Below are 25,491 nucleotides of genomic sequence, written 5' to 3'. Positions count from 1 at the left end.
GCAAAGAGCCTTTATTCGAGCTAGCTGGAGCTCAATCTCCTACCTGCACGGACGCAGCGGTGAGATACCGGAGACAGAGAGCGAGGGTCAAAAGCACAAAAGGTTTTATAGGGATCATGGCCTTAGCCGATTGGCTGGGGAAGGGTCGTGGACTCAGCCGATTGGCTGCTAAAGTGTGGTCCCAGATCAGCAATTATCAGCATCAGCTGGATCTTGTTAAAGATGCAAATGTTGGGCCTGGTGGTTACAGACCCACTGAATCAGAAACTCTGGGGGTGGGGCTCAGCAATCTGTGTTTGAACAAGTCTTCCAAGAGATTCTGATGCACCTGAAATTTAAGAACCACTGGGTCTGAGGATCTCTAACATGTTTGGCCTCAGTGTATACAGAACGTTTCTCACTGGTCACCTATTAACCATTGGCTGTCTGCCTTGCTGTGCTATAAATACCTAGCACCAAACACCATCCCCAGAGACTCTGATTAATTGGTTTGGGGAGGGGTAAAATGCTCCCAGGTCATTCTAAGCCTGGACAGGGTTGAGGGCTCCTGCCTCTGGCCCCTACCTGAGAGAAGCCCTCCCTCTTCTACTCACACTTTCCACGCCTCTCACACTACCCTTCCTCCCACCTCAGACTTCGGAAGAACGCATCAATCAGTAAGTTACTTAAGGGGAGGAGGCGTGTTCTGAGGTTTGAGCAGGAACTTCTTTCTGCGGCCATGTCGTGGACATAGTCACTAGTCAGCCGGCCTAGATCTGGTCTTTCAGCCCCCACTGCCAGTGAGCAGCCTTGCTCTGACCAGGATTTGCAATGCTTCTGAGAAACGCTGGTGCCCCTTGGCAGCTCACCTCTGTGTGGTTCTCTGCACGGGCGTCCCGTCCATCCGATACAGTCACCGTCGTGGCTCGTGGACACCCTTGGAGAACGGCTTGTGTGATTTGTTAGGCTCTGCAGTTGTGGCTGGTAGTAGCCTGGGCCGCCCTGACCTTCACCACCCTGCCCCGAAGCAGGAGCCCAGCATCATGTCTGTAGTCCTTACTGTTATTTGTTCTTTTGATGCTGTGCACCTGGTCACATTCCTGTTAAGAATGGAAAGGAATATTCTCCAGAACTTTGTTTTGCTTTTCTTGATTTCAGGAGATTAAAAAAATGTTTATTTATTCTGAGAGACAGAGAGAGGGAGGGCATATATGTGCACATGCACGTGCATGATGGGGAAGGGCAGAGAGAGAGAGAGGGAGACAGAGACTCCCAAGCAGGCTTTGTGCTGTCGGAATAGAGCCTGACACAGGGCTCGATCTTACAAACCATGAGATCATCACCTGAGCTGCAATTGAGAGTTGGACGCTTAACTGACTGAGCCACCCAGGTGCTCCGATTTCAGGAGACTTTAAATCTTTTCTTCTGTTTTCCTATTCTTTTAATTTTTAAAATGTAATCCTAGCTATACTTTATGACTTATGAATGTGATTGATTTTAGGATTTTTAGTATCATGTAGTTACAATTCCCAAGAACTAATTTCCACCAGAAACCATAGAACATAAGAGTAACTCTTTCATTTCCCATCTAGACAGCTTGTTAGGGCTTCTGTTCTTGTCTGTAAAGCAGAACTTGACATTTGTGGTGAAATTAGGTTTAAAAAAAGAGATGATTATAAAGAGAACTACAGGCAAATATCTCTGAACATGGTTGCAGAAATCCTCAACAAAATACCAGCATACCAAATCCAACAATACCTTAAAAAAATCACTTACCACAGTCAAGTGGGATTTATTCCTGGGGTGCAAGGGTGGTTCAGTGTTTGCAAATCAATCAATTGTAATGTATCACATCAATAAGAGAAAGGATGAAACCACATGTTCTTTTCAATAGATGCAGAAAAAGCATTTGACAAAGTACAATATCCATTCATGATAAAAGCCCTCACACAGTAGGTTTAGAAGGAACACACCTCAATATAATAAAGGCCATGTATGAAAAACCCACAGCTAATATCATCCTCAATGGGGGAAAACTGAGAGCTTTCCCCCTAAAGTCAGGAACAAGACAAGGATGTCCACTCTCACCACTTTTATTCAACATGGCACTGGAAGTCCTAGCCACAGCAATCAGACAAGAAAAAGGAATAAAAGGGCATCCAAATCAGCAAGGAAGTCAAACTTTCACTACTTGCAGATGACAGGACACTACATGTAGAAACCTGAAAGACTCCACCAAAAAACTGCTAGAACTGATATATCACTAAAGTGGCAGTATACAAAATCAATGTATAAAAATCCATTGTATTTCTATACACCAATAATTAAGCAGCAGTGAAATTAATAAAGCAATCCATTTATAATTACACCAAAAAAAAAATAAAATACCTAGGAATAAGCTTAACCAAGGAGGTGAAAGGCCTGTACTCTGAAAATTTTAAAACATTGATGAAAGAAACTGAAGACGATACAAACAGATGGAAAGATATACCATGCTCATGGATTGGAAGAACCAATATTGTTAAAATGTCGGTACTACCCCAAACAATCTACAGATTTAATGCAATCCCTATCAAAATACCAACAGAATTTTTCACAGAACTAGAACAAACAATCCTAAAATTTATATGGAACCACAAAGACCTCAAATAGCCAATATACCACAAAGCTGTAGTAATCAAAACAGTATGATACTTGCACAAGAATATACACATAGATCAATAAAACAGAATAGAAAATCCAGAAATAAACCCATAATTATATGGCCAATTAATCTATGACCAAGGAGGCAAGAATATACAGTGGGGAAAAGACAGTCTCTCCAACAAATGGTGTTAGGAAAACTGGACAGCTACATGCAAAAGAATGAAACTGGACCACTTTCTTATACCATACACAAAAATAAACTAAAAAGGGATTAAAGACCTAAATGTGAGACCTGAAGCCATAAAAATTGTAGAAGACAGCACAGGCAGTAATTTCTCTGACACTAGCCATAACAATATTTTTGTAGATATGTTTCCTGAGGCAAGGGAAACAAAAGGAAAAATAAAGTATTAGGACTACATCAAAGTAAAAAGCTTCTGCCCAGCGAAGGAAACGGCAAAACAAGAAGACAACCTACTGAATGGGAGAAGATATTTGGAAATAACATATCCCATAAAGGGTTAATATCCAAAATATATAAAGAAGTTATAAAACTCAACACCCAAAAAGCCTTCAGGTGACCATCACTCCTGCAAGCACCATGTGGGCACACACTGGGGAGAGACCTTTTGAATGTATGGGGTGTGGGAAAGCTTTCAGTCAGCCGCAAAGTTTTCAAGGTCATTTGAAAATGCACAGCGTGATTAAACCCTATGAATGTAAGGAGTGTGGAAAGGCATACAAATTTTCCTCATCTCTTTGAGTGCATATGAAGAAATACCCTGGGGAGAGACCATCACAAGCCACAAGCCACTGCTCCCTTCAAGAACACAAGAGGGTGCACAGTGGACAGTAACCCTTTGTATGTGAGGACTCTGGTGAGACCTTCCAGTGTCCCACAGACTTGCAAGTATGTGTGATGACCCTTGGTGGGGAGAACCTTGTGAATGACTGCTCTGTGGGAAAGCCTTCACTTGTCCCTCTTCCCTTCGAGGACACACATGAAAGCACAGTGACATGAAATCCTATGAACTTAAGCACCAGGGAAAAGACTTCAGGTATCCTAGGAATCTGTGAGCACAGACACACTGTGGGAAAGCATTTAAATTCCCTTAAAAACTTATTTAAAATGTGAGCCAATTGCAATGGAGATGATCCTGAATTGACACAATTTTGGGAAAACTTCAGAATACTTCAAAACACTTCATGTATTTTGTTCATGAAAATTCAGGCGGGACAGAAATCTTTTCATTGTTATGAATGTGGCTTTGACTTTCCAGGTGCCTCTTCCTTGATGGGGATCCCAAGTGTATGAATTCCTAGTTCATGTCACTGATATGAATACTAATGGTTTCAAGTGTCCTTCCTTGTCTTCTACATCTGTACAAAATCTTTGTTGTTATCTCAGACTTGAAGTAATCACACAGTTATGTACATGTCTCTTTCCCATTACAATGTCTCTTGGACCCAAGGGTGATAAAAATGTGTCTGTTGTTGGTGGGTACATATGACTTCATATACTTTTACAAAAAAATTTCTTGAATTGTACATTCCAAAATGTTGTTTACATTATCATGACATAAGACCTGTATTGGTGAAAGTTCTTTTCTGTTCTCTGTTGTGGATACTGGAATTTCCTGATTCTGTGTCTACTCTTTTTAGTCTTTATTATTGAAAGATATATTTTCACATCAATTCTCTTTTTCTTCAATTTTTAAAGTTCTGATATTGGTTATCTTTTCTGGGACTAATTATGTCTCTGGTCGATTTTGGTCCAAATTATGAGTTAGAGGAACATCCCTTTGGACCACAAAAAAACAAAACAAAACAAAACTCAACACCCAACAGACAAATAATCCAATTAAAAATGGGCAGAAGACATGAATGGACACTTTTCCAAAGAAGACATCCAGATGGCCAGCAGACACATGAAAAGATGCTCAACATCCCTCATCACCCTCATCACTGTCCTATATTAAAATGCAAATCAGAATCACAAAGAGCTATCACCTCATGCCTGTCACAACAATGGCTATTATCAAAAAGACAAGGGACAGCAAGTGTTGGAGAGGATGTGAAGGAAAAGGAACCCTTGTGCACTGTTGGTGGGAATGCAAAACGGGTGTAGCTACTCTGGAAAACAGTGTGGAGGTTCCTCAAAAAATTAAAAATAGAACTACCCTATGATTGCACTATGGATATTTACCCAAAGAATAAAAAAAAAAAAACTAATTTGAAACCCCTATGTTGATTGCAGCATTATTTACAATAGCCAAATTATTAAAGCAGCCCATGTCCACCGACTGATGAATGGATAAAGGAAACGTGGTATATACATACAATGGAATACTATTCATCCATAAAAAAGAATGAAATCTTGCCATTTGCAACGACATGGATGGATCTCAAGAGTATTATGCTAAGCAAAATAAGTCAGAGAAAGACAAATACAATATGATTTCATTCATATGTGGAATTTAAGAAACAAAAGCAATGAATAAAGGGAAAATAAAGAGAGAAACCCAAAGATAGGCTCTTAAGTACAGAAAACAAACTGATGGTTACCAGAAGGGAGACGGGGGTGGGGATGGTTGAAATGGGTGATGAGAATTAAGGAGTGCACTTATCTTGACGAGCACCGAGTAATATATACAATTGTTGAATCAGTATATTGTACACCTGACACGAATATAACCCTATGTTACCTGTGCTGGAATTACAATAAAATTTAAATTTAAAAAATGCTAACTATCATCTGTTCCAGGTTGTAAGGTATATTTACCATTTGTCCATCCTAAATATGTCAACGCTCTTTTTTGAAAACTTAGAAATTAAGAGGGACTTGGTTTGTGAAATGTAGCTGGTAGCTGACATAAAAAAGAAAACCGTATCATTCCTATGTTTTCTATAGCAGAGACCTCGGTTTTATGAAATAGGCATATTCCTAAATAGCAAGATAAGTAGTGAATTTTTGTAAAAACCGGTAGCATTTTATCATTGACAGTGATTTTAAAGAAAGTCCTAAACATCATATTCTTCTATCTCTAAAATATATATCAAAGGTAAGAATGCTATTTTTTAAAACATAAACCCAATACTATTATTACATTCAAAAGTATTTATCAATTCCTTAATATCACCTAATATACCATCAGTTTTAAATCTTCCTTCATTATTTCATAAATGTTTTTATAGTTGTGTGTTGAATATAGCATGAAGTTCACATTACATTTGGTTGATATCTGGTTGAGTTGTTTTTTTTTTTTTTTAACTTCATAGGTTTCTTCTCCCTGCTTATTTCTGTCATTTATTTGTTTGTGAAACCAGGTGTTATGGACCAAATTGTGTCCCTCTAAAATTCATGTTGTGTAGCCCTAACCCACAGTATCTCAGAGCGTGACTATGTAGTGGACCTTTGAACAACATGGGGATTAGGGGCACCAACTCCCACGCAGTCAAAAATCCTCAGATCATTTTTCACCCTCCTCAAAACTTAACTACTGGGGCACCTGGGTGGCTCAGTTGGTTGAGTGACCAACTCTTGATTTCAGCTCAGGTCTTGCTCTCAGGGTCGTGAGTTCGAGCCCCATGTTGCGTGGAGCCTACTTAAAAACAACAACAAAAACAATAACAGTTAACTACTAATAGCCGACTGTTGGCCAGATGCCTTACTAATAACATGAATAGTCAATTAACACATATTTTATATGTCATAATATTATATACTGTATTCTTACAATGAGGTAAGCCAGAGAAAAAAATGTTAAGAAAATCCTAAGGAAAATACGTTCATAGCCCTGTCCTATATTTAGAAAACCACACACATGAGTGCGCCCGCGTAGTTCAAGGTCGTGTTGTTCGCAGCTCAATGGAGTTAAGGTCTTTAAAGATGTGATTAGAGTTGCCGGAAGCCGCTGGGGAAAGTCCTGATTGAATCTGACTAGTGTTCCTGCAAGAGGAGGGGTTAAGACACGCATGCATGGGGTGGGGGACGCTGTCAAGACACAGGGCAAGAGCGGTCCTCTACACCCCGAGCGGAGAGGCCGCCCGCCCTCGGGCTCTTGGTCTGGGACTCCAGGCTCCAGGGCTGTGAGGAAGTAAATATCTTGCCGAAGGCCCCCAGCCTGTGGCACTTGGGTTATGGCCGCCCTGCCACACGAGTACACAGACATTTGTCCCGTAGAATTTCCTGTGTTCTGGACTTGGCTGGATTTAACATGTTTCCTACTGCCCTACTTTCCCTGGAAGCCAGTAGTTAGATCTGGAGGCTGCAATAGGTCCAGATTTGATTTTTGGTGAGCACACTGTGTGTGTAACTCCTGTTGTACTACATCAGGAGGCATATGATGCCTGAGCGTCTCTCTTTTTATGGTGTTCAGATTGATGAGTGCTCTCAGATGCTTTGTCAGCCTGATCCGTCCATTATTCGTTCCCCACCGGCGTTTCACTTAACGGCTTAATGATCGACATCAAGACCCATCATTTCTCCAGGATTGTACAATGGTGCTATTCTAATTCCGTCACTCCTTTGGCACTTACCTGTTGAGATTCATCTGTAAAAAGGAACGTCGTTTACCTGTTTGTTCAGGAAAAGCGGGTGAAATACTTGAACACGTCTTTTATTTCCACTTTTCAGAGTACTGTGTTAGTTCTCTATCATTCTCCAAGATGCTCATGAGGTTTTTGTTCTGTTTTGGTATCATTATGAACGTATGGATTTTAACATGTTGATATGGTTTCATCCATTCGAGTAATTATTCTTTTTGATGTTTTTGATGTTTTTTGTCCCATCTTCAGCCAGTGGATGCCCAGTAGCCTTTAATAACTTCCTTGTTTTCTGTTATTGTTTCTTATTAAAGATGTTCTAGGATTACCTTGCACGTGTGCTGACCAAGGCCTGGAATCAACTGTTTCTCTGAAGGGCCCTGGTCCTCTGTGTGGAAAGCAGCTCTGTGAGAGCACAGTGTGGGTGCTAAGATGTTCTTTGATGCCATGATGGTCATTCTTCCTAGAAAACATTGTTCTTGGAAACATTGTTTTAGAGGCGCCTCGGTGGCTCAGTCGGTTAAGCATCCAACTTCGGCTCAGGTCATGATCTCACGGCTCCTGAGTTTGAGCCCCGCATCGGGCTGTGTGCCGACAGCTCAGAGCCTGGAGCCTGCTTCTGATTCTGTGTGTGTGTGTCTCTCTCTCTCCCTCAGAAATAAAATAAACATTAAAAAAACTTTTTTAAAACGTTGTTTTAAAAGAAAATATTCATCATGAATTCGTGTTGATATTTCCAATTCTCATTTAACTTCTTTGTTTCACATTTGGGGTTTTTATTTTTTTTTTTATTTTTTTTTCAACATTTTTTATTTATTTTTGGGACAGAGAGAGACAGCATGAACGGGGGAGGGGCAGAGAGAGAGGGAGACACAGGATCGGAAACAGGCTCCAGGCTCCGAGCCATCAGCCTAGAGCCTGACGCGGGGCTTGAACTCACGGACCGCGAGATCGTGACCTGGCTGATGTCGGACGCTTAACCGACTGCGCCACCCAGGCGCCCCTCACATTTGGGTTTTTTAATCCTAATGCTGAAAATATTAGTTCCTAATGACATTAATATGATTAGAGTATTTCCCTCTCCTTTCTTTCTTTCTGTCTGTCTGTCTGTCTTTCTTTCTTTCTTTCCTTTTAAAAAATATTTATTTTTGGCAGAGTGGTAGCGGGGGAGGGGCAGAGAGAGGGGGACAGAGGATCCAAAGTGGGCTTTTCCCTGACAGGCTGACAGCAGTGAGCCTGGTGCAGGCCTTGAACTCACGCACCCGCAAAATAATGACCTGAACAAAAGTCGGATGCTCAGCCAACTGAGTCCCCCAGGCGCCCCCACTTTGCTTCTTTAATATGTAACATGGACCACTCTACAACACCAAATAGAGACCTTGCTTACCCGCTTGTCCGCCTGCCTGTGGAGGGACCAGCAGGATCTGCCCGGTGCACACTGGCGGACAGCAGGCTGTTCCCCGTCTTCTGCTATTTCTACTGCATAAATTTGTCCACGTGCCATTTCCTGCCTTATCTAGCGTGTCCTTGGGATAGACTCCTGGGGGATGTGAGGCTGAAGGATGGGTTCACATGCAGTTGTACAGACGTTGCCAAATTCTTTGTGAGGGGGCTGTCCATCTATGCTGGTCTGTGTGCCCGTTAGGAAGGTGTGTGTGCACCGGCTTCCCCGCGGTCTGCACAACAGGCCGTGTTCTCAAACACAGTTTGTCAGCAGTTTTGCTTTTCATGCCCCAGTTAAAAAAAATCACTTTTTAAAAGAAAAGTAAGAAAGGTTACTTAAAATTTTACGACGTGCCAGTATTGTACTTAAACCAAAATACATAAAAGCTGCCTTATTGAGGAAATCTTTCTGTATGAAAGCAGGAAACTGAGACATGCTAATAAGTGGCAGAGCTGGGACTCCCGTCTGGGCCGCGTGGCTCCAGAATCTGTGCCCACCAGCCTCCGGCCTCCCCCGTGGTGAGCAGGGAATGATGTGACTCCTGGTGGCAGGCACGCTCAGGGAGAGTCATCTTTCCATCTAGAGCATAATGTGGACTGTTGTAAAACGGCCCCAGGGCCTTGAACAGTATGTTGTGTATTTTCAATGCTCAGCACACATTTATTGGTTGATTCACTCACTTCCTCAATAAATATTTATTGACCACCTACTATACGCAGACGCTGTGTCAGAAGCTGGGGACACCTGGTGAACATGGTGACCAGGGTGTCTGCCTCCAGGGCTGGTTTATCTTTCTAGACTCTGAAAAGAAAACTTTCTAGAAGTTGTTATTTTCATAAGGAATTTAATAACTACTTAAATCTTTCTACATACAGGCATTAACACATAATATAGTCTTTCAAAAAATTTAAAAAAATTTTTTTAATGTTTATTTCTGAGACAGAGAGAGAGAGAGACAGAGCATGAGTGGGGGAGGGGCAGAGAGAGAGGGAGACACAGAATCCGAAACAGGCTCCAGTTCCGAGCTGTCGGCACAGAGCCCGACATGGGGCTTGAACCTACGGACCTGTGAGATCACGTCGTGAGCTGAAGTCGGACGCTTAACCGACTGAGCCACCCAGGCGCCCCCATAACAGTCTTTTAAATGAATTTCCTTGATTTTTATTTATTATTTTGCTATTACGATTTGTTCTTCAGAGAAAAACTCCTTATTCATCTGTTGTTGTCCCTGCATATAAGCTTCCTGGTGTTCTGATCAAAAGTGTTTATTTTCGATTGTGTAGTTCATGTACTATGCATTACAGTTTTATTTATAGGATATAAAATAATAAATGCAATGCTTCTGTCTCATCAAGTGGTTGTAGTGAAAGGGCTTCCTGGTCAGTAGGCAGCTGTAAATCTGGTTTCCTGTTGTGTTAGTGGAACCGCATACCGTCTTACGGAATGCGGAGAAGGTACACGTAATTTTAGGTTTTCCCCCGTGGTTTTTTGCCGTTGATGTGTCGGCACACCCCGTGTGGTTTGTGTGATGTGCTTGAACACACAGGGCACATCCGGATCTCAGACCTGGGTTTAGCCGTGGAGGTCCCGGAGGGCCGGACCGTCCGAGGAAGAGTGGGGACCGTCGGCTACATGGGTATGTGAGGGGCCGCTTGGAGGGCCTCGCCCTCTTCCCAGGTGCTGCATGCCCAGAACACACCCGAGACCAGGTCCAGGCCGCCTGGAGGGGCACAGGCGCCAGGGCCGGGACTGCGGAGGGAGCCCTCCGTCTGCCCTTCTGTCTCGCAGAGGCGGGGTGTGAGGCCTGCCGGGTCACACAGCTGAGGGAGGGCAGAATCGGGACAGGACGGGGCCCCCTCACTGCCACAGTCCCCACGCTGTGCCCTCTGGCCTCTCAGGCCCCTCGTGAATCCACTGTTCCCTGGTTTTTGCAAAGCCTCTGTGAGCGGGAGGCCCTGGCCTGGGGTCAGCTCCCAGCCCAGCAGTGCCAGCCTGACCCAGGGGTGGCCTCCAGCAGGAGGGACCCCGAGAGCCCCACGCCCCCACTATGTGTGCTACCGCCTGCCGCGGGGTCTTCCCGTGTTGGGAATAGGCGGCCGATGCCCGTGGGGTGCCCATGGGCATGCTTCTGGGTGTCTGAGGGGTCGCGCTCCTCAGGAGCGGGGTCTTACCCGGAGCACCGCTTTCCCCGTGGCCCTTATTCTGTGGCTGTTCGTTCCACGCTCCGGGATCGTACAGACCGTGTCCAGTAACCACTTTGTTGAAACATGAGTCCCACACCGTCGAGTCCACCACTCTGAAGCGGGTTTCAGCATGCTCACGGAGCTGTGCAACCACCACAGGGTGTTGCCCTCAGCTCCAGAAAGAGACCCCGCGCCCATCAGCACCCCCTCCCGCCCCAGCCCCTGCAGACTGGTCTGTTCCGCCTGCTTCATGTGCGTGGAATCACACACTCTTGGGCCATGTGCGTCCGGCTTCTTTCCCTTAACACATTTCCAAGGTTCATGTTGTAGAAAATGTTAAATTTATAGTGTTTTATTTGTACGTAATTGCAAGAAAATTTAAAACCAAAACTTAATTTACATTTCCTGTATTTGCTGTGTAGCTCCTGAAGTTATCAATAATGAAAACTATACATTTAGTCCTGATTGGTGGGGACTTGGCTGCCTGATATATGAAATGATTCAGGGACATTCTCCATTCAAAAAGTTCAAAGAGAAGGTCAAGCGACAGGAAGTCGAGCGCAGAGTGAAGAAGGACACAGAGGAGTACTCCAGGAAGTTTTCCGAGGACGCCAAGTCCGTCTGCAGGATGGTGGGTCGGGCTCCAGGGGGGCCGGGCTGGGAGACACCCTCTGCCTCATTGTAGTTGTTGCCACCAGCGCTGGGGACACCCAGCAGTCTCCGCGCCAGGCTGGCGCCACACGTCCTGCCCTTGCCCGGGGAAACAACGCGACTGGGCTTCAGCCAACGGGAGCAAAGCAGAGCAGTCATTGTTTGCTTTCTCCAAAGACGCACCTGACAGGGAAGGTGGGGCCAAGGTCATCATTTCCTGCAAAAGTAAAGACAAAGCAGCATCTTCGGTATCTTAGAAACAGTGAGGTTTTTTTCTGTCTTTTCATGTTTCTTTCCTCTTTAACTACTGCCAGGAATCATGGTCAAGCAGACACCTTGACCTGATGGCCTGCCACGTGCCTGCCACCTTCCTTGATGTGTGAAGGGCCCTACGAGGCTGTGGGGTTGGGCGGAGGCCGAGGGGTGGCTGACTGATGGACAGTGGAATCGAAGTGGGTTATAGGAGGGTGAGGAAGAGGGGCTCAAGGGAAGGGGCAGAGTTGGCGGGCTCTAGGCAAGGTGGGGGCCCAGCTCGTTGGAGTCTGGTCCCTCCTTGCCAAAGTCAGAAAGTCTGGGGGAGCGTGTGGAGAGGACAGGAGGTCTGGCTGGTCACGAAGAGTCTAGGGAGAGAGAGTGGCAGGAATGGGGGGTGGAGGACCAGGTCGTTGGTGAGGAGGCCACAGAGAGGCCGGGCGTGGGTCCCCAAGTGGGTGTGGGACCAACAGCCGCTATACCGAGTAGATCAGTAACTTCAGTGAGTTGTCGGTGGCTGGAGAGTACCTGTTTTGTTTTCCCTCCCCTGTTGTTTCCATATATGATGTGACCAATGTTTGTGGCCTGTCACCAGACAGCGGAAGCAGGCTGGCCTTTCTCCCCGCCAGCTCATTCTGCTGGGAGCTGGCAGTGTTGGGTCAGCGCCTCCACGTTTAACGGCACTCTGGCCAAGCTGCTATTTGACCGAGTGCTTGTGATCTGCCAGGCACTGATAAGGGCGGTGGGAATGTAAAAATATGGAGTTGGAAGAGCCTGCCCCTAAGGAATGCACGCGTAGACCTAACGTGAAAAAGAACTGTAGTGGAAGAGCAGGATTTGACGGGTGCCGTCAACAAGGAAGAAACCAGGACTCAGGGCTTTTCAGGCTGGAGAAGTGCTCTTCTCTGCTAGGGGTGCCGGGGAGCAAGGCGGTGCCCGCGTGAGTGCCCGTGTTGGGGCTGGCGGCTCTGGCTTGGAGCTTGTGCCAGGGGCCACGTGTCCGCTCCCCATGCCGGGTTTCCCTGCCGGCACCTCTGGTTTCTCGCCCCTAAGCTGTGGGTGGTGACGACCTCTTCTCCACAGGCTGGCCGGGAGGCGGTGCAGCTGTGCGTGTGCGGGGCCTGGCAACACAGATCGGCAGCGGCTGCTTCCTGGAGAGGGGGTTCAGTGCCAACAAGCGAGGACCAGAGGAGGGGGCGTCTTGGGAGGCAAGGGGCAGTCGAGGGGGACGGCACCTCTGGGGACAGGGACTTGCCGGGGCGGGGAGTGGTGCTGCAGGCTTCTGCGGGGCCCCTCGCCCTCTCTGCCTGCCCCCAGCACTCTGCCCCTGTGACGAGCGCGTGACCCGGACTTGGTGTGAGGTCAGGGTGTTGCACTTGTGCTCGACAGAGCAGAAGGCAGGGAAGAGGAAACGCCGGCTGTTTACCGTGACTCAAGCAGGAGGTCAGAGTGGCGCCTGACACGTGGGCACCTTTCTGTAGTTTTCAAAACTCTTTGACAGGTTGTCTCATCTAATCTCATGGTGGATTTCTGGGGTATTTTCTTAGCCTCACAGTTGAAAAGTTAAGAGTTTGATTTTCGTGATGTCCCATCGTCAACGGCGGTGGGCAGACTTGATCCCAACCGAGCTCTCTGACCACAAGTCCAAGGCCACTGGATGGGTGTGTGTTGGCAACGGGCTGGATGGTGGAGTCACGGAGCCCTGAGATGTGGGGATTGTATCTGGCACCACAGTTACTTTCCAGATCTGTTTCGAATTAACGATCTGTGCGAGGGGTAGCTGCACTGAGTGATTCTTACTCAGCTGTCACCCTGGCTGGGTGCTGGGGCCACAGCAGTGAGCGGGAGCCCCCCCCCCCCCCCCCGGCCCTGGAGGCTTTGTTCCAAGCAGCTCCCCCACGTGATGTGGTCACAGCAGTCGTGACAGGTATGCCGAGGGAGGTCTGAGGTGGGAAGCTGGAGCCTGAGAGAGCCAGGCCACGACTCTTCTAGACGGAGGGCACAGTGCACATGAGGGCTGTGGGTCTGCGGAGGTGAACGAGGTAGGCGTGCGTCGCACTGGGAGTTGATTTCTGTTCAGAAAATTGGGTGCTGGCGGTGAGGTGAGGCCAAGGTCGGCAAACTTTCCTGTTTTTTGTTTTTGTAAATGTTTATTTATTTTTGAGAAAGAGACAGACAGACAGACTGTGAGCAGGGGAGGGGCAGAAAGAGAGGGAGACACAGAATCCAAGCAGGCTCCAGGCTCCGAGCTGTCAGCACAGAGCCTGACGCGGGGCTCAAACTCACGCACCGTGAGATCGTGACCTGAGCTGAAGTCGGACGCTCAACCGACTGAGCCCCCCCCAGGCGCCCCAGCAAAGTTTCTTGTGAGGGGCCAGAGAGTAAAGGTGCCTGGGCCTCACAGGTCCCTCTCACAGCTGGTCCTTCACCGCTCCAGTGCAGAAGCGGCCTTGGGCCCAGCTCAGGTAACGGCCCGGCCGTGCTCCGATAAAACCTTAGGTACAAGCTCAGGGGCTCCCCAGGATGGCTCCACTGTGCTTTAGAGGCCCCGGCCTCCCATGTTGCTTTGAGCACCCCCAGCCTTACTGACTGATAGTAACCGTGGATGAACCTCTTTGAATTGGTGACGATGATGAGTGTGTGAGTAAGGAACACTTTAGGAAGAGGTGCTGCCTGATCACTTTAAGAACATACAATTTCCAGAACTAGGTTTGCCAAAATTCTGCCTCATCTGAGTTCCTCAGTGATCTAGTTAATGAATAAAGAACTTTCTGGTTATAAACATAACATAGCATTAAAATGGCATATCGGACGTTCTTGACGGTTTCTTTTCCTTTAAAAAAAGCCCCTTAATTTTTCCATGGCTAAAATTCTTCCTCAAAGGTTTACTTAGCCCACGCTTTATTTGCTGGTGGTTCAAGGGTTATTTTATTAGCTTCCACTTTTTTTTGAAGCACCATGCATTCTAAAGTAGAGAAATCTGAATTAACGAGGTTTGGTTGAAACTTTGAAATTTGCGCAACTTTGTTGGGATGGACGTGCTCTTTGCTATCCCTAATTCCCTGGTTCTTATTGCGGAGGTTTTCTGAGTTCTCTCTCGCGTCCCAGGAGCTTAACTTGACTTCGCTTCTGCCTCTGGCACAGTTACTCACCAAGAATCCCAGACAACGGCTGGGCTTCAGCGGTGGAGCAGCGGAAGTGAAGGGACACCCCGTGTTCAAGGACATTAACTTCAAGAAGCTGGAAGCAAATATGTTGGATCCCCCTTTCTGTCCTGATGTAAGTACGTTGTCTAGAGAGGAGCAGGGGGTCACGTGACCCAGTGATTTTTTTGTTCCAGCAGATACAGAGTCACCTGGTGCAGCCCGGCTGTGCCCAGGGTGCCCCACCCTGGACCCCCTTCCCCAGCCCCCGCCACGCACCACACTGTCCTCACGGGCCCTCACGGGCCTTCGTGGCAGCTGAGCCTGGCTCTGCCCCCACTCAGAACCTCAGCACCACCCCACGGCCTCCTCGGCGGGCCCGGCAAGGCCTTGCATGTTACGGCGTCCCCTTTCTTGTGTCAGCGTGGGCACGCCTGCCTCTTTAGTCTGGGAAGCACTTGCCCTGTATGCATCTCCCAGTTTCTGGCTCCACACCGGCAGCCCTGGAGGTCCCCTGAGCCTCCTCGTGAGTCTCCTCGTGAGCCTGTGGCGGGGGCCGCACCCAGAGGCCGGTTTGCAGCCACGCCTGTGGGAGCTCCTGTGGATGGAAGTGTGAACGAATGAGCAGCAAGCAGTCCGCACTCTCTCCTGAACCGCCTGCTGCAGGCACAGCACAGACCTGTGAAGAGGAGAGAGTTCTGCAGGGTGTGATTCAGGGCTTAGGGTGTTTATTCCGTACTCCAGTGCGTTATCCGGTGCCTCCCTCCTTTGAATTAGCTCACGAGCTACAGATCCATGGGGTGCCTGCTACCCGCAGGACACAGATCTCGGGATTGAGGCCACAGGGAGAACAGGAAAGCCAGGTCTCGCTGCCGTGGAGCTCGATCCAGCCTGCGGACATAGGCAGGGAGACAGGTTACAAACTGGCAACCTTTGTTACAACTGGCCAACCCCCTGGCTAGTGATTGTGTGCCGCAGGGACTTGAGACGGGCCGTCCGTCCGAGAGGAGCAGGGAAGGCAGGCGGTCTTCTCCGGGGAGGGGCGGGGATGCCCTTGCCACACCGGCGAGCCTGGGGCAGGCCCTGGCGGGTCCCGGCTCCGGGGCTGTTCTGCGTGTTCTGCTGAACGTAACCAGAGGAGCCCGTGGGGGCCACTTGACAGGAGAGTCCGGTGCCAGTGGGGTAGGCAGTTTTGTCTCCCGGGGGGGGGGGGGCCCGGACGGGGCTCTGGGCCTTTGGCCTCTCGTGGGCTGCTTCCTGAGTGTGGCCACCATTTGCTCCCTTCCCCCGCTGTGTGGGGACTGAACGGATAGCACTGCTCTGACGTGTGCTGACCGGCAACCTATGGAATGTCACTTCTTTGGGCAGGTTCCGGCACGTGGGCAGGACATTTCTCAGAACTGCCAGTGCCTCTTGCACTATCACGGTTTGGTCTGTAGCTGCCGACTCCTTATTTCCAGAAGCACAGGCGGCTGCACGGAGGAGGCGGCGGCGGCCCAGGCTTGGCCCCGCCCTGCTTGCTTGGTCCTCAGGGCAGCTGGCCTGGCCTCCTGTCCCAGAGGAGGGGTTGGCTCCCGACCACTAGATGACCTCTGACAGCAGGTGGGGAGGCGGGACCTGCTGTTTTCTACTGAGACTTTGCAGAGGGCGCTTCACGTGAAGGAGGCCGAGGGTTGGAGGCACAGGTGGGACTCCGCCCTGCCCTTCCTCATCCCTGCCTCTGCCTGTAACCCACCTTCCACTGCAGAAAAGAGGAGGGCGGGGGTCTCAGGAGGTTTGCGGGCCAGAGGGCATCCGCAGGGCCTGCGACTGAGGAGACTTCCCTGGAGAAGTGAAAGGCTTCAGATACGGTGTGAATGGGTCCACTTCATATGCGTCGTGTTCTTAGTCATTAAGGAAACTAAGATTGATTCCAGTCATCTCAGAGGCCAACGCCCTTTTGTTCTTTGCACACAGCCGAAGGCAGTGTATTGTAAGGATGTCGTGGATATCGACCAGTTCTCCACGGTGAGGGGAGTCTACCTGGACACCACAGATGATACGTTCTACAGCCAATTTGCCACAGGCTCTGTCTCCATCCCCTGGCAGAACGAGGTACTGCGGGTTTCTACGGGGTATGATGCCAGGACGAAACGTGTGTGTGTGTGTGTGTGTGTGTGTGTGTGTGTGCGCGCGCGCGCGTGTGCTTGGAGGTAACATTACGCACAGGAAGGGGATAGTTGTCCACGATGGGTCTCACTTCGAAAGCGGGCCTGGCCGGTGCCCAGCGCCCACGGTACTGGCCTGCTCTGGGGGTGCGCTCAGGGAGAGGAGGAGGAGGCCAGGGCAGGGACCCCGAGAAGGAGTCAGCAAGCAGGAAAGAGGACGGGAATGGGGGTGGCCCCGGAGTGCCGGTCACGGTTGCCGGCGGGAGGGGGGGGTGGCCGACTGGCCTCGCGGTGTCCCCCACTTCTCTGTGGATGCAGGTGATCGAATCGGGTTGTTTTAAGGACATCAACGAAAGTGACACTGGAGAACATGAGGCACTGGATCTACAAGAGACACTGAGCCACCCGGTTCCCAAACCAAAGAGAGGCTTCTTCTACAGACTCCTCAGAAGAGGGGTAAGAACAAAAAGCATGCTGTTACTGTGGATTCTTAAAAAATGTGACGTGTTAAAAGCAAAGAAACATAATTTAAGTGCTCTGGCAATGTGGTGCTATTTGAACCCCACGGGGGCTCAAAAACCCTCACAAGGGCGTTTGCTGTTGGTACGAAGACTGTTCTGCTCCAAAAAGGGAAAGGGCTTACCTGCCTCCGAAGCAGATCCCTCTCTCACTGACAAAGCGCTTAAGCGTGCTCCGAAATCGGTGTCGTGGAGAACAGTCTGGAAACGGTATACGCCATGTAGATTACTCCGTGCCCGTTCTGACTTCACAGCCGCTCCCTCGCTAGCCTGCTTTCACAGAGAACCTGGAGGAGCGGTTCGGAGACACTTCTCGGCCGTATCTAGACATGTTTCCTCCTAGTGCAGTTCTCCTTGGACTAGCGGCTTATCCTGCTTGGTGCCCCGTCCGTTCTCGAAGGCCTCGTTCAGAGCTTGTCCACTAACATTCGAGTCCATCTTTGTTCAGTGTGAAAAACACGCCTTGGGTGGGAAAGGTCTGTCGGGCATGTCCACCATGACCACACTTCCTTGGAGAACGGGGGCCAGGCGTGCGTTAGCACGGTCGGTCTGTCCATGCGCAGGAAGTCGTGTCTGGACACGCTCCACACGCGGGCCTGAGCCCAGGCGAGCAGGTTGCCGGGCAGGGACACCCGCGGCTGTGGTGTCCTGGTGCGGGAGGGGCCACTCTGCGCCACCCGGTGCTCGCAGGGGGAGCCCGGGCCCTGTTTCCTTCCTTGCAGGCCCAGGTCAGGGTTGAGGAATGGCAATTGGGTGTGTGACAGAGAAAGCGAATCTGAGACGCTGTGTGTGTGTGTGTGTGTGTGTGTGTGTGTGTGTGTGTGAACTGAGCAGCTCCCCTACCGTGAGGTGATGAGAGGAAGTGTGAAACTCAGCCCTAAAGTTGGTCCCCCTCCCCGCGGTTGTAAAGTTGCGCATCTAGCATGGGAGAGCTGAGCCAGCCGGAGCGGGTAAGAGATTGACCCGGCCACTCTGCCGTGTTGCAGGGCTGCATTAGCGGTGTCCCCAGCGACAAGGAAGAGCTGCCCTCAGTGGTGTGACCACTCACTGCAGAGCCGGGCCCCAGCGCCCAGGAGCACGAGCGTGGTGTTTGACCCCATCTGTGAACAGCAATAAACACGTGACCCCTCGTAAAATGAGAGCCTCATGAGTCTGCAGACGTCTCTATATTCATACGTGAATCACCTTGTCACCAAAGCCGGGTTGAAGACGAAGGCCCTCGTGGACCACCTGGATGCTGAGACCCCCCAGGGGTGGACCTGTGCCACGGAGAGGGGAGAGGGGAGGGCTTGGGCATCCGCCCACCAGTGTCCCGAGCTGAGGGTCCTGTTCCTCAGCCCGGAGTGCCCTCCGGTGTCATTGAGGGGGAGCACAGGCCGGCCCGGCCTTCCCCAGGGCCCCGGCGTCACAAAGCCTTCGCCCGCTTGCGTTCAGGCTGACATCTGCACCTTAGTCACCAAGGTTCTCCCGCCAGGGCGTGTCTCCGCCTGTGTGCCCGTCCTTGTGGCTGCTGTGCACCTTCCAGGGGTGTTTCCAGCACCCTGAGGCCAGGGCGTGGCTGGCAGCGGTGACTCACCCAACCAGGGCAGCCCCAGTGAGTCTCTGGGACTGCGGGGCTCCCCGGCCTGACGCACAGGTGGGAGGTGGTCGTGGGCGAGGAGCCCCCTTCCAAGCGCTGGTTGGCGCCTAGCCAGCAGGAGCCCCCAGAATTCTGAGGTCGGTAACTCTCCTTCAGCCCCTGCTGCCCAGAGAAGAAGGCGGAGCCCCAAACCTCAGGTGGAAACGTGGGCTCTGTTGCCCGGGGAGGGGCGCTCACACCCACAGGCATTGTGCAGCCCCCGGGGGTGGGGTGCACACAGACCTCTGCGGGTGGCCCCTAGGTGCAGAACTGGCGCTTTCTCCCGTATCCACGTGTGTGTGGCCTTCAGCGGGGGCTGTGGGGTGAGAAGCCAGGGCCCAGACCTCGGCGACTTGAGCCAACGGCAAGGACTTGTTCTGGATGCTGGAACACCACCCCACGGCGGTGTGCAGGAGAGTGAGCCAGGGTCCGCCGCGTGTCCCCAGGGGGACGGCCGCCCGCTCTGCCTTGGTGGAGACCTGCGCCCGGAGGTGCTTCTGAGTGCCGTCGGCATCACGGCGTGTCTGAAATTGGTTTTCCACGCGTGTTGTCAGCCGCTGGAGCACCGTAGCGCTGGGCCAGTGTTTCAAGGAAAGCCCCCGCCTGGCCTTGTCCTTGGAGACCAGCAGACGTTGATCCCGAGCGTGCTTTATACCCAGGTGAGGGGAGAGAGAAGTTACCTTCTTTTAGGGATGGCTTCTCTTCAGATGGGGGCCCTCGTCTCCAGAATGGAGACGGCAGGAGGTGGGGACAGAAACTTCAGCATCTTCGTAAAGCATTCAGTAGAGCGTTTGGTATGTGCTACCCGCTCAGTAAATATGTTAGTAACTGTGGGAGGGTAATGCTTGCTCTTGGTAAAAATTACAGGCTAATTTTCTAAAAAATCAGACTAATCTAAAAAATTTTCAAAAAAAAAGTCTAAAGAAAATAAAAATCACCTTTATTCCTACCACCTGTTTACGTTCTGAGGCCTTCCGGACACTTCCATCAGTGTGGGCACAGGGGCGGTGGTCCTCCAGCTTGCCTTCATCCCTTCCGAGGACACTCCTGCCCCTTGTGGGGGTGGAGCCACCTGCCTGCAGAGCCCGGCCCCAGGGGAGCCTGAGGGGTCCTCTGCCCTCAGGGTTGGGGGGCTGTGCACAGCTCCAGGGACTAGTTCAGTCCTTTCTTCCTTTTTGTTTTTGTTTTTTTTTTTTTCCTGCTTAAGCCAGTCTGAGCTGAGTGTCTCCAAGACCAAGCGAAGAGTCCTGACTGAGGCAAGAAATCTAGGGAGGATTTTTTCAGACTGGAACATCACGTGTTGACTTGTCTTCCCTCTCTGGTTATAAGCAAGTACACATGTATTGAAGAGAGTTTTGAAAGTAAAGGCTACACAGTGAAAAATTCACCTTTAATATCAGCCACTGTCCAAAGATAATCCCTATCAGCAGTTTATTCTATGTTTATGTAATTTGTAGTCAACTTGTTTCTTGCCATGTCATTTAAATATCATCTTTTACTGCACATTTAGGCCACCATGTATCAGACAATCCACACAATCATTGTTTGCAGCTTTCTTGCTGCTATAAACACCAATGGGATGAACATCCCTGTACTGTTATCTCTGTGCACATGTTAGTGTTTCTAAGGTAGATTTGTAGCAGGGGATCCTTCGGTTAAAGTGTATGAACGGTTGATGGAAATGCTGCAAGAAAGACCTAAAGCAATTCCAAGTGGCTTTCCATGGGCTTTCTGCCCATTTCCACTGGGATGGGTGGAAAAGGGACAGAGGCATGCTGTTTTCTTTATAAGCACGGTCTGCCCATGGGGCGCCTGGGTGGCGCAGTCGGTTAAGCGTCTGACTTCAGCCAGGTCACGATCTCGCGGTCCGTGAGTTCGAGCCCCGCGTCGGGCTCTGGGCTGATGGCTCGGAGCCTGGAGCCTGTTTCCCATTCTGTGTCCCCCTCTCTCTCTGCCCCTCCCCCGTTCATGCTCTGTCTCTCTCTGTCCCAAAAATAAATAAAAACGTTGAAAAAAAATTTTTTTAAGCACGGTCTGCCCTTTTCTGTTGACCACATCTGTTTATTACTAAGATAAGAATAAACAAGGGTTCCTGGGGGGCTCAGGCAGTTTAAGTGACTGACTCTTGATTTCGGCCCAGGTCGTGATTTCACAGTTCATGAGATCAAGCCCCGTGTCAGGCTCTGTGCTGACACAGTGGAGTCTGCTTGGGATTCTCTTTCTCCCTCTCGCTCTCTCTGCCTGTCCCCTGCTCATGCTCTTTCTCTCTCTCTCTTAAAACAAATAAATGAACTTAAAAAAAAACTAAAAAAAAAAAAAACAGATAAAAATAAACATTGTCTTGTAAAAATTATTTGTTTTCCCCCAATAAAGCACAATTACATACTAAAAAAAGGTATATGGACATTTTAAAAGAATGTATCTTATATACCTATGAGAACAAACTGCCCTTCTGAAAATTTTTAAAATTTCCTCTCCCACCAAAAATGTCTTCAAAGTTCCCTGTTAGTTTCATCAAAAACTAGGTTTTTCTTCTGGTAAAGATTTTCATTAGATACGAAGTATTTCTGGGACACGTGGGTGGCTCAGTTGGTTAAGCATCTGACTTCGGCTGAGGTCATGATCTCGCGGTTCATGAGTTCGAGGCCTGTGTAGGGCTCTGTGCTGACAGCTCAGAGCCTGGAGCTTGCTTTGGATTCTGTGTGTGTGTGTGTCTCTCTCTCTCTCAAAAAATTAAATAGACATTAAAATTTTTTTTAATAAAATAAAATTAAAAAAAAGAAATGAAGTATTTCTTTTTCTTTATTTTTTCAGTGGCAAAACATACATATACATAAAATGTACCCCCTTAGCATTAAGTGTCCAGTTTGGCATTAAGTATATTCACATTGTTGTGCAACCGTCACCACCACCCATCTCTAGACTGATGTGAATCTGATGCTCTGTCCCCATTAAACACAACTCTCCTTTCTCCCCCTAGCCCTTGGCTCCCACCATGTCCTTTCTGTCTCTCTGAATTTAACTACTCTAGGGACCTCCTATAAAGAGGAGCATGCAGTATTTGTCCTTTCGTGACTGGCTCATTTCACTGAGCATAGTGTCCTCACGGTTCATGCAGGTGGTGGCAGGTGGCAGGATTTCCTTCCCCCCCCTTTTTTTTTTTTTTTGTTTGCCTATTTATTTGCCCAGGGTGGGGGAGGGGGGAGGTGCAGAGAGAGAAAGGGAGAGAGAGAGAAGCCCACACAGGCTCCATGTTGTCAGCACTCAACCAGACTCAGGGCTTGAACTCATGAGCTGTGAGATCGTGACCTGCCGAAATCAAGAGTCGGAAGCTTAACTGACGGAGCCACGCAGGCGCCCCGGGATTTCCTTCCTTTTTAGGGCTGAATAACACTCCATTGTGTGGATGGACCACACTGTTTGTCCGTCCAGCCGCTGACGGGCGCTTGGGTCTCCACCTTTCGGCGGCTATGAATTCGGCGGCTATCTCTCTGAGGCCCAGGTGCCAATTCTTTTGGGTAAATACTCAGAATCGGGACTGCTGGGTCGTAGGGTAATTGAGAAACCTCCATACTGTTTTCCACAGTAGCTGCCCCAGTTTGCATTGCCACCGACAGTGCACGGGGTTCCAGTTTCTCCACATCCTCCTGAATGTGTCATTTTTTAATGGCTTTTGGGCATTCTGATATATGAAAGTATGAATGTTTCTACCAATGCCTTACTGTTGGACGTTGAGGTCATTTCATCTTTTTGATATTATTACTTTGATTGACACCTTTGTACCTCCATCTTTGAGTGCTTATCTAATAATGTCTCTAGAGTAACACTTAAAAAATTTTTAAAAAATATCTAATGTTTGTTTATTTTTGAGACAGAGAGGGAGACAGAATGCGAGCCCGGGAGGGGCAGCGAGAGAGGGAGACACAGAATCCGAAGCGGGCTCCAGGCTCCGAGCTGTCGGCACAGAGCCCGACACGGGGCTCGAACCCACGAACGGCGAGATCACGATCTCTGAGCTGAAGTCAGACGCCCAACCGACCGAGCCCCCCAGGTGCCCCAGTAACACTCTTAAGTAGACGCTAAGTCAAATAGTTTGTGTACTTAAATCTTTTGATGGATGCTGCCAAATCCCTCTTGAGAAAAGTGACAAGAATTTATTCAACTAACAGTGTTTGGAGTCCTGTTTGCGTGTGTTCGTACCGGTCCGGGCTGGTGCTGTCCCCAATCTTTGCTCGCCCTTCTCAGGTTCTTGCTGGATTGTGAGCATACTGTTGTTAAGAGTTTCCGACTCAGAGTTTCCCGTTAGTGCTCACCTTACCCGGGGCGTCAGCGCCAGGACCCGGTGATGCAGACTCGGCACGTCATTTCATGTCACCACCCCTCCTGGGTCTGTGTTTCATCATCTATAACACGAGGCATGTGAGGGGTGCCTGGGGGGCTCAGTCGGTTGAGCGTCTGACTCTTGATCTCGGCTCAGGTCACGATCTCGGGGTTTGTGGGTCTGAGCCCCACATCAGACTCTGCACTGACAGCATAGAGCCTGCTTGGGATTCTCTCTCTCTCTCTCTCTCTCTCTCTCCCCCTCTCTCTCTGCCCCTCCCCGACTCACTCTCTCTCTCTCTCAAAAATAAACATTAAAAAAATAGAAAAATAATAAACTTAAAAAAGACTCTTTAAAATAAATTTGAATCGGGTGCCACTGAACTGTGCACTTGAAAATGGTTAAAATGGTCAATTTTATGTTCTGTATATTTTACTACAGTGAAAGAGAATGAAAATAATTGAACTGAGATACCCACTCATGAATCCCCAGCTCTGCGTGCTCTGAAGGGCCCAGAAGCAGCGACACCCCCACAGCAGCGAGCATGCGTGGAGCCCAGCTCTTCGTTTCTAGACGTCATTATGTACCGAAGAGTCAGGGCTTCTTAGAGAAATGGCCGATTCCGGGTTTGAGGCAGGAAGGACAGGCTGGGAACATCTTGTTGTGACATAAAATGAGAAAGTGCTCGAGACATGACGGGGTGTGTCAAAAGGACACGGGAGCTACTTTGAAGGGGCTTGCGTTGAACTGGGGACAACTTGAGCTTCCACAAAAGAATAATGGTGAAACTGGTTGTGACACATACAGCTTTTAAGATTGGGAGGAGAGGAGGGAGGGAGGGAATGGATGCGACATGGGGGGACAAGCTGTCCCTCAGAGAGGACAGCCAGGCAGCTGAAGCAGAACGAACGAGGGAGTTGCAACAGCCACCCCTCTGCCGCTCCAGCCTCCCAGCCAACTCGGGCCGGGCTCGTCGGGGGGTGCCAGACCCACTGGTGGAAGGCTTCTGGGTAACGGAGAATTCTCACAGGTCCGGAGAACTGCAGAGAACAGCCACAAAGGACCTCCTGATTGTAGAGGAAAAGGTACTTTACACGGGAGAGATCTGGTGGTTACCAGCTCTGCTGAGTGACCCCACACGGCCCCGCTGACAGAGGGCAGCCTGACCCTGGGACAAGCCCCACCTAGGCAGCCTCCTTCCCAAAGGGCTCGATGGGAGCCTAGCTGGCCTCCAGACCAGAGCCGTGCAACACAATGTGTGAACCACATATGTAATTTTTAAAAAGTAAAAAGAAACTGCTTTTAATGTTTTTGTTTAACCCAATATATCCAAATACTATTTCTACAAGTAAACAGTATAAATATGAGATATTCTACATTCTTTACTTTATACAAAGTATTTGAAATCTGGTGTATTTTGTACTTACAGCACATCTCAGTTCAGAGTTATTACCTTAAAAAAATTTTTTTTAATGTTTGTTTATTTCTGAGAGAGAGAGAGAGAGAGCGCGCGCACGTGCGCGCGCGCGCATGAGCATGGGAGGGGCGGAGAGAGAGGGAGACACAGAATGTGTGTGTCAGCCCAGGGCCCGACATGGGGCTCAAACTCTCGAGCCATCATGACCTGAGCCGAAGTCGGATGCTTAACCAACTGAGCCACCCAGGCGCCCTTACAGTTAGTAAGTACTCAATAGCCACATGTGGCTAGTGGCTAAAGTATGGGGCAGTGCAACCAATCTTCCAGGTTACAGAAAATGCGAGGGATATGGGAACAAGTCAAACCACACCTCGAGGAGGCAACCAAATTCACAAGGGAGGATGTTCCAGGAGAAACTGGCCTGGATGCTTTAGAAGGTCAGTGTCATTTCAACAACAATAACAACAACAACAACGGAGAACTATCCATAAAAAATTATAACAACCCAAGTGCAAAGCATGAACCTTGATTGGATCCTCATTTTAAAAAACTTAAAAGACATACTGGGGCCATTTGGAAATTTCACTCAGGACTGGATTTTAGGTGATGTTAGATAGTTATGTGAAA

At 49.2% G+C, this 25,491-nt stretch overlaps 1 protein-coding gene and 1 long non-coding RNA gene across 9 annotated transcripts in view; one reads left to right on the top strand and one right to left on the bottom strand.

The window, feature by feature from the left end:
- LOC121039128 (uncharacterized) overlaps window positions 1-116 on the bottom strand; it is a 3,226-nt gene extending 3,110 nt beyond the window's left edge. Inside the window, exon 1 of the long non-coding RNA XR_005794650.1 lies at window positions 44-116. This is a non-coding gene — a long non-coding RNA (uncharacterized LOC121039128). The remainder of the gene's footprint in view (window positions 1-43) is intronic.
- GRK4 (G protein-coupled receptor kinase 4) overlaps window positions 1-18,649 on the top strand; it is a 103,507-nt gene extending 84,858 nt beyond the window's left edge. For 5 of the 8 annotated variants that reach the window (XM_040489080.1, XM_040489073.1, XM_040489078.1 and 2 more), the window contains 7 exons: window positions 10,161-10,250; window positions 11,220-11,428; window positions 11,496-11,696; window positions 14,845-14,979; window positions 16,800-16,937; window positions 17,309-17,446; window positions 18,495-18,649. In XM_040489080.1, coding sequence (XP_040345014.1) covers window positions 10,161-10,250; window positions 11,220-11,428; window positions 11,496-11,696; window positions 14,845-14,979; window positions 16,800-16,937; window positions 17,309-17,446; window positions 18,495-18,548 — 965 coding nt within the window. In that variant the 3' untranslated portion in view covers window positions 18,549-18,649. The remainder of the gene's footprint in view (window positions 1-10,160; window positions 10,251-11,219; window positions 11,429-11,495; window positions 11,697-14,844; window positions 14,980-16,799; window positions 16,938-17,308; window positions 17,447-18,494) is intronic. The other 3 variants (XM_040489066.1, XM_040489071.1, XM_040489079.1) reach the window with 3 other exon arrangements.
- Window positions 18,650-25,491: the final 6,842 nt, after the last annotated feature.

Source organism: Herpailurus yagouaroundi, unplaced genomic scaffold, assembly GCF_014898765.1.
Source record: "Herpailurus yagouaroundi ecotype Mexico unplaced genomic scaffold, PumYag 28, whole genome shotgun sequence".
NCBI classification, from domain to species: Eukaryota; Metazoa; Chordata; class Mammalia; order Carnivora; family Felidae; genus Herpailurus; species Herpailurus yagouaroundi.
The sequence above is the reverse complement of the archived record's forward strand: the minus strand, read 5'-3'. Positions and strand labels throughout refer to the sequence as shown.